The sequence below is a fragment of the Simochromis diagramma genome, unplaced genomic scaffold, assembly GCF_900408965.1.
Source record: "Simochromis diagramma unplaced genomic scaffold, fSimDia1.1 OVJJ01000026.1, whole genome shotgun sequence".
NCBI lineage: Eukaryota > Metazoa > Chordata > Actinopteri > Cichliformes > Cichlidae > Simochromis > Simochromis diagramma.
The window spans coordinates 5297662-5307588 of NW_024386985.1; the positions used below are offsets into that span (position 1 = coordinate 5297662).

At 36.8% G+C, this 9927-nt stretch overlaps 1 protein-coding gene across 2 annotated transcripts; it reads left to right on the forward strand.

Annotated features, from left to right (window-relative positions):
- The first annotated feature begins 7153 nt into the window (after positions 1-7153).
- LOC120738713 (serine protease 57-like) lies at positions 7154-8728 on the forward strand. 2 transcript variants are annotated; one of them, XM_040040129.1, is made up of 5 exons: positions 7154-7264; positions 7407-7560; positions 7721-7850; positions 7993-8247; positions 8348-8728. In XM_040040129.1, the coding sequence occupies exons 1-5, from the start codon at positions 7225-7227 to the stop codon at positions 8498-8500; spliced, it is 732 nt and encodes a 243-aa protein (XP_039896063.1). In that variant the 5' UTR covers positions 7154-7224; the 3' UTR covers positions 8501-8728. The 2 variants fall into 2 exon arrangements, with proteins under 2 accessions (XP_039896063.1, XP_039896062.1); XM_040040128.1 differs by having other exon boundaries at positions 7191-7264; positions 7395-7560.
- The last annotated feature ends 1199 nt before the right edge of the window (positions 8729-9927 follow it).

The window sequence follows — 9927 nt, forward strand, 5'->3', positions numbered from 1 at the left end:
GAAACTGTGGTTTTTCTTCTGTAACAGTGATCATTTTAGCATTTAGCTCAATTTCCACAAACTGAAATAGAATATTTAGATTTGTAGTGTGAGGTCATTGTGACATCTACACTTTTCCTTGATTCAAATCAGTGAACCTGTATGAGAAAGAATCACTGTGACAAATTAAAAATTATTAAGAGTCAATATTGATGAGGAACTACTGTGATAATCATATATGAACAAATACAATGTGTTTAAAAGTTCTGGGGCATAAAACGAACAAACATTTAAATTTGGTTTTAATAAAGTGTCCTGTGCTCCTACTACATTTGGATTATTATCTGTGTATTTTGCAGTATAAAAAATCAGACACACTGAATCATTTTGCTGAATTTTTCAAATCCCGGGTCTTGATCAGAGCGATTGTAGCTCAAGAGTTGGCTGTTTGACTTGTAATCGGAAGGTTTCCGGTTCGAGACCCGGCTCCGACAGTCATGGTCAATGTGTCCTTGCCGCTATCTTTGTGGGCAAGACGGTGGACCCGGTGGCGCCAGTGTCTGGCAGCCTCGTGTCTGTCAGTGCTCCCCAGGTCAGCTATGCTTGCCAATACCAGTGTGTGGATGACTGAATGTAGTAGTGTAAAACGCTATACAAATACAGGCCATTTACCCATAACTTTCCCACTATACAAACATCAAGTGGTGGTTTCTGTGGAGTTGGGACAGCCAAGTATTCCATAATTTTGTGTTTATTCTTAAAGGTAGCAGATGAAAGAACAAGAAAAAAAAAAGATTTTTCATAAAAAAAACCCAAGATGAGTTAGACTATTAAAATGGTATTTTCTAAAGGTTGATCAGTAAAGTCCTGACAAAAAACTCACTCTTGAGCATCAGAGCTCAAATCTTAATCTGGAAAATGTGGTTTCTGTGGTTCATCTTGTTTACTGCAGGTAGTGTCATTCTGACTGCATCAAGTGTTTCCACAGTGAGGAAGGGAGTGCCTTTCTATACTTGTCACATCTGCAGTGTCTGCAGCTGCTCTGGCAGCAGCTACAGATAGTATAACACAGAAGATTAAAAAATATGATGATTCTAAAAACAAACTTGTTTTGCAGCGTGGTTGCAGGGCAGGAAGACAAATGGTATCTAAAAGAATTTGTTGATACGGTGAAAATGAAGCATTTCCTGCTGCGGTTATGTACTGTCTGCACTAAATGTTTTTTATTTTTTTTTATTTTTGTCATGCCTAAGATCAATTAGTAAGTCAAAGGAAAATTTATTATGTCATAATATATTACTTTAAGACTTCAAATGGGACATTTACTAGAATGTTTTTTAAAGAGTTTATGGGGGAAAACCCCCAGACAGTTCATCTCTGTACATTTTGTCAGTGCAGTGAATCTATTTGCTGTAAACAAAGATAAAAATCTTAAATTGATATAAAATAGAAAATTTAAATGTCTTCAGCCTTACAGGGTGAAGCTACACTGTTAGACATTTTATTGTATTTTTACATTAACTTACTGGCAATAGTGTTGCCAGTAAGTTAATGTAATTACTGATCTACAGTATCTTTACTGTTGTGATGTTTAACAGTTCAACCACTTTACTGTAAACATATATTACAGTATAACAGCTTTACTGTAAATGTTGTTTGTGGTAATGCAGCTTTACTGTAAACGTGGTTTACAGTTAGAAAGACTTACCGTGATTAATTTTTATAGTATCACTGTACTGCAAATGTGGTTTATGGTATAACACTGTCATTGTGTACAGTATAATTTGTTTAGACTGTAATTGTATTTTACAGCATATAAAATAATATTAACATTCATATTCAATATAAGAACATTTACAAAAAACAATATAATTCAATAAAGTAGTCTCAGAATAGTGAATTAAACCAACATTTATTGTTGATATTTTTTTTTAACAAGAAAAATATTTTTCAACTGAATAAAAACAATGTCAATAACCAAAATAAATAGAAGCGTACATGAAAACTACACAGTCTTTCACCTTTCTGTGTCTGATTTTTTTAAGGAAAACAGTTTTTCATTCCACTAAAAACAGGACAAACCCACCAGCATGAACATTAAATAAACTATTACAATTGTAAAACAAAAATCATTTACAAAATGTAATAATTATCAGTGGGTCCCAGGAAATAGAATGTGACATGGGATTTAGATTTCCGTTACCAGGATGGTCGGGTTCAGCGTAGTCTTTATCACCACCTGTCAAAGACACATCATCAATATTCATGTTTGCTCAGGTTATTCACTTGTTCACATCTGTCTGAGATCATTCATACTGTTGTATGGATGTGTGTACAGTATGTATATAATTATCAGCTATGTAAAAGATATTATCATCTCTGTATTCTTACCTAGTTGGAAGTCCTCCATTCAAACTCAGAGAGCCGCTGGAGGAAGGTGGTGATCCGAGGGCTGATGCTTGTAACCTTCCTCTTTACGACACGACCTGTCTTGCGGCTTGTACCAAGTTTTGCAGGGCATTTTGTTCCCATGTCTGGATTGATCCTCACAAAGAACCTTTTAACGGAAAAAAGGCTGCTTTAATTTCAAAATTAAAACATACATTACAGCAATCACCTATATGTTTCTGCAACTGTAGTCAAGCTATCACATATATTTCATTCTTAAATGGTGTAAGCTTTAATGGTGTAAAGTATTTACCTCTTTATCATCTCCAGTGTGATGGACGCTGACTCCTGATACTCAAGGTTGAAAACGTAGTATGACGCAAAGAAGACAGCAAGGGTGCTGGCAAAGTCATGCATCTGCTCAGGCTCATAAAATACCTTGCCCTCCAAACTGATCATCCAGCGGCTTGCAGACATGAAATTATTCCCTAAAAACAGACAAGAGTCCAATAAGACAATGTGCTCACCCTTACAAATAAGGTTTCCACAAGAATGCTGGATAGCAGGCCTCACACTGTACAAAAATAGAATCCACACGGTTTGCTGCTATTTCTCTTATTATTTATTATATAATGAAAATTATGATCAATTACAGGAAAAAACTGCCTAATGTTTTGGCATTTTGGCCTGTGCTGAAATGTTAGGCTGTTTTTTCCTGTTGGTCATTGTGTATAATAAGAGAAACAGCAGCAAACTGTGTGTATTCTATTTTTATACAATATAAAACAGACAAACCCCTGTTAAGTAAGTTGTTGTGGGTACAAATACCACAATAATTACATAGATTTTTTACAAAAATATTACAAGAGGATTGAAACTATTTACTTACCAAGCGCTATTACCCTTGGTGTGATGGGTAAGGTCATCTCTCTCTCAACAGACATCTTGGTGGAAAAAGCCTTTAAAACACAAACACTGAGGCTACATCACACTGTCAGCGTGGCCAGCAAGGGCAGGAGGACAGCAATGCACCACACTGGGCGGGAAAAGACAGAGAGACAATTGTTAATTTAATGTTGCATTTATTTAACCCTTGAAAAATATATTTACATAAGTAAATAAAAGAAAAAAAAACACACAACCCATCTTTTCCAGAATAATTCAACTAATTGCTCTTTTGACCAACCTAACACAGACGTTACATGGTTTTCCTATGAAAAAGACCCTGGAAGACGTTGTATTAAAGGAAAAGAAACATGCTCCCCTTCCCACTTAAAAAAATAATAAATATTAAACTTAGGCTGGAGTTCCTCGCGCCACCAACCTAATGTTATATTAACTTTTTAATGTTGTGTACTGCAGCTCACACAAAATTAAATAAAGCAGGCTAACCTACATGAGCAAGCTCAAAACTGGATAAGATTGTTTTAGCAGTCTCTAAATTTCCAAAAAAAAAAGTTGTCTTTCTTTATTCTCATTAAATGTGTATTTTTACCTGCTGCTTTAGCTGAAGCTAAATGTCCCACTGTTAGCATGGCCAGCTTCTCAATAGTCATAGAACAGAAGCGCAGGAGGACAATGCACCACACTCGGCGGGAAAAAGACAAAGACTGTCGTTGTGCTTGTGTTCCTCGCCCCTCCCCGTGGAAAATATATATCTAAATATATATTTAAATAAGAAAAGAAAAAAACACACACAACCTTTTTTTTCCAGAATAATTCAGCTAATGTGCTATTTCGACCAAGCTAACACCGATTTTAAGCCCCCCCTCCCCCCCACACACACAAAAAATATATATGCTCTTAAAAATTAATAAACGAGTATGTTAGGTAGGAGAGTCCTTTGCATTACCTTATGACGTCCCGTTTGCAGTTTCCACACAGAGGTCCAACAATAACGAGGTGCAAAATCTTTTGTCCTCTCGAGCATATGAAGAGTTAACAAAGTTGGACTGTCTAGGTGGATGGGTGGGTGGGCGGGGCCAGCATGCATTCAGTGTGTGTTTCACTAAGTTGGGTTGACTAGTTCCCAGAAGAGTTCTGTACATGTTGCACGTTCAGTAAATGAGCAATTCAGTTACTGCTCGACTGAGAAGCCTCCGCCAAATTATTACAATATTCTCCACTGACTGAAGTTCGCCTTTGGCAATGCAGTGGCAAGCACACATTTGCAGCAGCTGTGCATGTGCATACAACTGCATGCAGCAAATTAGATGATCAGAATTCTTGAACCTTACACACAGGCAAGTCCCCTAAAAAGTCAAAACTATAATACTTTCACTGGTATCATACTGACAAATGGCATAGGTTGGAGGAAACTCTGGAAATGGTTGGCAGTGAAAGAGTTAAAATGTAATGCACTATTGCAACCAACCACTGAAAGAGTAAAAATACACAAACAGTATGATGAACCATTCAAATCACATAATACAGTAGCACTACTGCTAATGTGTTAACAGTAGGTATAACTACTACCGCAATTTTAAAAAATACAGTAAGTAAATGTAAATAACCTTAATATACCCATAATGCAAAGCAAATTACAGTAATTAACTGTAGAAATGTTTTCAGGTAAGTTACTGGGCATTTTGTGGTATTTTACTGTGAAAAATACAGCAAAGGTTAACAGTGTAGTGGCCTTCTAGTGTCTGAAGGGTTAGCTGTCGGTATAGTTTCTTTCCATAAAACCATAACAAACCAGATATAGCTAATGTCTATATAGATGCCTCAAAATTCTGTGCTGTGTTTCTGCAATTTTATCATAACCTCAAAAGCAGTTCTTAAACACATTTGCACCAGTGCGTCATTTTCATTATCACCAGCCCAAATTTCTGCCTGTCAAACAGACTTACTGATGAATAGATACAGCTTGCTTATTACTTAAAAACTTATCTGTGAGTTCACGGTGGCTTGTGAGGCACAAAGTCTGAGGCTATGGTCTGTTGTAATATTTATGGTACAGTTACCAGTGCAATTAGTACCCAGTGCACATTACACAGACAGTACAGTCTGATAGAATATCTGATTCACTTCATGAATCAGAGATCCATATACATACTGACCCAAGACGCATACAAAATTAAAAAGACGAGGAAGGAAAAAATGCAAATCAGCTGTAAAACTATTCCTGTTTTGGGAATTGTCTCATTGTTGCCACCTCTAGTGCACCTGTTGTTAATGTAATTAACACCAAAGCAGCTGAAACTGATTAAAAAAAACCCCTCTGTTACTTAACTGACCAGATCATTATCCCAGAAGTGTAAGTGGCATGATGCTGTACTCTGATTAAAAAGTATTCCTGTTAATTTTTTGGACCAGTGTAGACACACGGTGTTGCTTCTTTCAGCAGAAAAAAATGAATTGCCCTGATGTAATGTCTTCAAAGGCACTGTCAGAATACACGTGTCTTGTTTTTTCTCAGCTGTCTGCTGTTTAACAAGATGCAAAAATAAAACCACACTTAGAGTTGCTGTATTTATTATTAAGTTTTCTCAAAGTTCAATTTTGGAGCTTTATTTTTTTTATGTAATGAACCAACAATAAAGAACTTTTTGTCGGTGTTCTGTTGAGCTCACCACAAACATGTTGTTACTGTTACTAAAGGGATATTCTCTCTTCCTGCCATTTCTCAAACACCACATTTCTGATTCTATAAATGCAAAATCACAGGAAGTGCATTAATCAGTTTCCTACAGTTTTTCGGGTGCATGCATTTAAAATTTAAAATCTTATGCATGCAGCAAGAAACCCAGTTTTAGGTTAAAGCAGAAGTATTCTTGGGGTGTGGTATATTGTGCTATACAAAATCGCAGCGTTTCTTAAGAGCACTTTTTTCAACACACAAAAGGGGAAGTGTTAGTATCCCATATTACCCGTAACTACAAACACTCAAACACAGACTTATTAGTGATGTGCGATACCACTGATTTCCTTTCCGATCCGATACCAAGTAAAATTCAGGGTGGTATTGACGACACTGATCGGATACCGATACTTTGCACAAAAACTCAGACAACATCAGAGTACTTGTTCTTATTGTTTAGTCATGAATATTATCATATAGAAATAAAAAATCTGAAGTTGTGTGTTAATTGATGCTATTTGAACACGTATATCTTGTCATTTAACATTGCCTGGACATTCCAACAAAAATGTCCAACATCCACACTTTCCCTCATTCACAGTAGTGCTGCGCCACACTACAAATTTTAGTATCGATCTGATAACAAGTAAATACAGAGCCAGTATTGCTGAAGTTGATTAATGAGATGAATTCTCAATTTGCAAATTCTGGACACATTTTCATCATCACTATATAAGTGTGATTTTTTACTTTCCACAATAACTAGTTAACACAACAAAACACACCTTTGAGCTTTTCATGTGTTTTAAAACTGGGTTTTTGGAGACCTGGAATCTACATTTTTCTTTCTCTAACGCACACAAAAAGATTCTGACATTTTTCACAGTGCATGTTTGAGGTTTATTTTTTCCAAAGAAATAATTAACAGAGTTCAGCGGGCTACACGCTGAATTTTGATACCAATACTAGTGTTGGTATCGATGCTGTCGATACTTGAATCGATCCGTCCACCTCTAGTACTTGTAGTTAACTGCAAACTAGAATTAGGGAGGAACAATTATGAACAACTAAACTTCCTGAGAATTGTGTGCATCTAGTTACAGCTTAAATACCACTGCCCGTTAACATCAATTATGAAACCTTGTTTTGTAATTTTTACCAAGACCTTTACAAGACACTTTACAGCGTGTTAGCAAACACACTTAAGCAATACAAAAGAACATGAAAAGAGACATTTGCTTCCCTAAACTTTAGTGCGGATTTCACCAGTGACCATGGTAGCCAGATTCTTCCTTCTGCTGTTTGTCCTCAGTGGTAAGCTTTCATGTCTTTATGATAAAAAATAATCTAAAATCTGACAAACACTGTGCATATTTTTATTTGCTACCTATCCTACTACTAATTACATATTGTCCTGGATTGCTATAAACAAATGACGTCTTAGCTTGTGTTTCAGGAGCTGATGGTTCTCGGATTATTGGAGGCCGAGACGCTGCCCCCCACTCACTCCCCTACATGGCCTCAGTGCAACTTCAAGGTCGCCATTTGTGTGGAGGAGCACTAGTGAGAGAGGACTTCGTACTCACAGCAGCACATTGTGAGACACGTGGGTACGAATTCAGTGTTTGCTTTAATCGGCAGCATTTGCAGAACTCACAAAAAAACCCTCTATCAGTTTTTCTCAATATCATAATAGGTTTCTTCGTTATGGAAGAAAAATTATTAACTTTGGATTCTTGATAACATAATAAATGTTGCTGCAATTTGTAGAATACCCACAGTCGTGCTGGGAGTTGATTCCCTGACAGGTACTGAGCCAACGAAGCAGCAATTCCTTGTGGTCAAATCTTTTCCGCATCCAGGCTATGATGGACACAAAAATGATATCATGCTCCTCAAGGTGAGAACAACAGCTGTCTGCTAACATGATCATGATCATTTCTAATTTGCACAGAAACATAACTTGTGATGTTAAGGTTATGCAAATACTAACACCGTTCAGCTTTTTAAAGTATTTTTCCTGTTGTTGATCTCCTTCTCAGCTGAACCGGAGGGCCCAAGTGTCTCAAGCAGTTCAGGTGATCTCTCTGAAACCTGGCAGGCTGAATCAAATCAGCCAGTGCATCACAGCAGGCTGGGGCGATATAGGCGATAACAACACCTTACCAAAAACGCTTCAGGAAGTCAACGTCACCACTCTGCCACAAATGATATGCAAAAGGAGATGGGGACAAGTTCCCATCACACAGTCGATGGTTTGCGGTGTGGGCTCCCACAGCCTTCAAGGCTTCTGCTCAGTAAGAGATTAAAGTGTCTGAGTACTGGGAAAACCTGAAAAACCTGTATTTTAAACAAAGCGCAAGTGTACTTAAGTGTACTTTATCATTTCTCTTCAAGGGAGACTCAGGTGGACCGCTGGTGTGCGATGGAGATACAGCAGGTGTTATCTCTTTCTCTGGGAGGCGATGTGGAGACCCCCAAACCCCCGATGTCTATACACGCATATCTTCTTTCCGGGCATGGATTCAAAGGGTGTTGAATGACAATTAGGCCAGTTAGACTAACTGATAATGTGTCGCAATGCTTGATTGGATTATGGTGCTGTAGCCATGATTTTTGTAATTCTGCACTCATCACAGATACCCTTTTGATTTAGGTGTGCCTTTCAGATGGGTTAGGAAAGGTTCATGCATGCTTTTCTCTTCTTCTTTGCTGTTGGTGCACTTCAATGTGTTTCAAATAAGAACACAATCTAAAATAAAATACTTTTGCTCGAGAGTTATTGTACATTGTGATTTTATTTATTTATTTTGAAAAAGCTGGATGGCGTACCGAACATTACACTAAATATTGAAACACTCAATTCATGCAAATCATTTTCCTCATCATGCAGTGATACTAGTATAATGATACCTCACGGAAGAGTTAAAATATTTAGCAAGAAGCACAGGCTCATTGAGCTTCACTGAATATCTTTGTCATTCTCAGTCACAGGGAGGCAGCTGCATCCTGTTCCAGTTGTTTTTTTTTTTTCGTTTTTTTTTTTTTAGGTATTACAAAAAAAGAAGGCCTCCAACACTGTCATCTTCATAACTGCTGCATTTCAGCCATATAACATTTTTGTCTCTGCCATTAAATATTGAAAACTCACTCCACACTCAGCCTGACTATATTTGTTCCTCTCTAGAATATTTTATTGGATACTATTTTTTAATTAACCTCCAGTTTTTACTTTTTAAAATGTATTTTTGAAATTATGCTTGACTGACTTTTAAAAAATATATTGAAAAATCAAATAAACAAACCAAAAAACCCCCAACAACAACTGCAGTACTCTAACATACCTTTAGGGGGAGAACAACTAGGGGGAGTAATGGCCTTATGGGAAACACTGCAAAGCTCATATAACATCATACTGAATATATGTTACTGGCTCTGTGTATCTGTTAAAATAAGATTAAGATTGATAAGATTGATTCAGATGATTAAGGCAGCCCAAAACATGAAGGTCACACTATGCAAATGTCCTTGTCATGTGTCTAATATTTGTCCACACCTATTAACTCCTAATTCTAAGCCTGCACATTTATTTTTACAATATTTTAAGTCCATCTAATAAAAACAGCTTCCTTATTGTTATAAAGTATTGTTGTAAGCTTTAAATTCCCATGTTTTAGAGTAATATTCTAATTTTACAAACTAAATGCTCTCACAGCTCAAACAGTGACGCCAAAAAACTAAAACAAATACCGTCTGTCCCTTTAATTGAAACCATAGGCAACTCCTGCGTCATAGAAAATTCTGACCTCATTTTTCCTGCTTGTTGGCTGTGTTGTGTAGCTATCTTGTCATCTTGCCCGTGTACCAAAGACTTAACCGCTTTATTTCTCATATTTCTAAAACACACGAGCTGACAGTATTCACGAATCACTGTCGGAAACTGTTTATGTTTTGTGTAAAAAAAAAAAAAAAAAAAA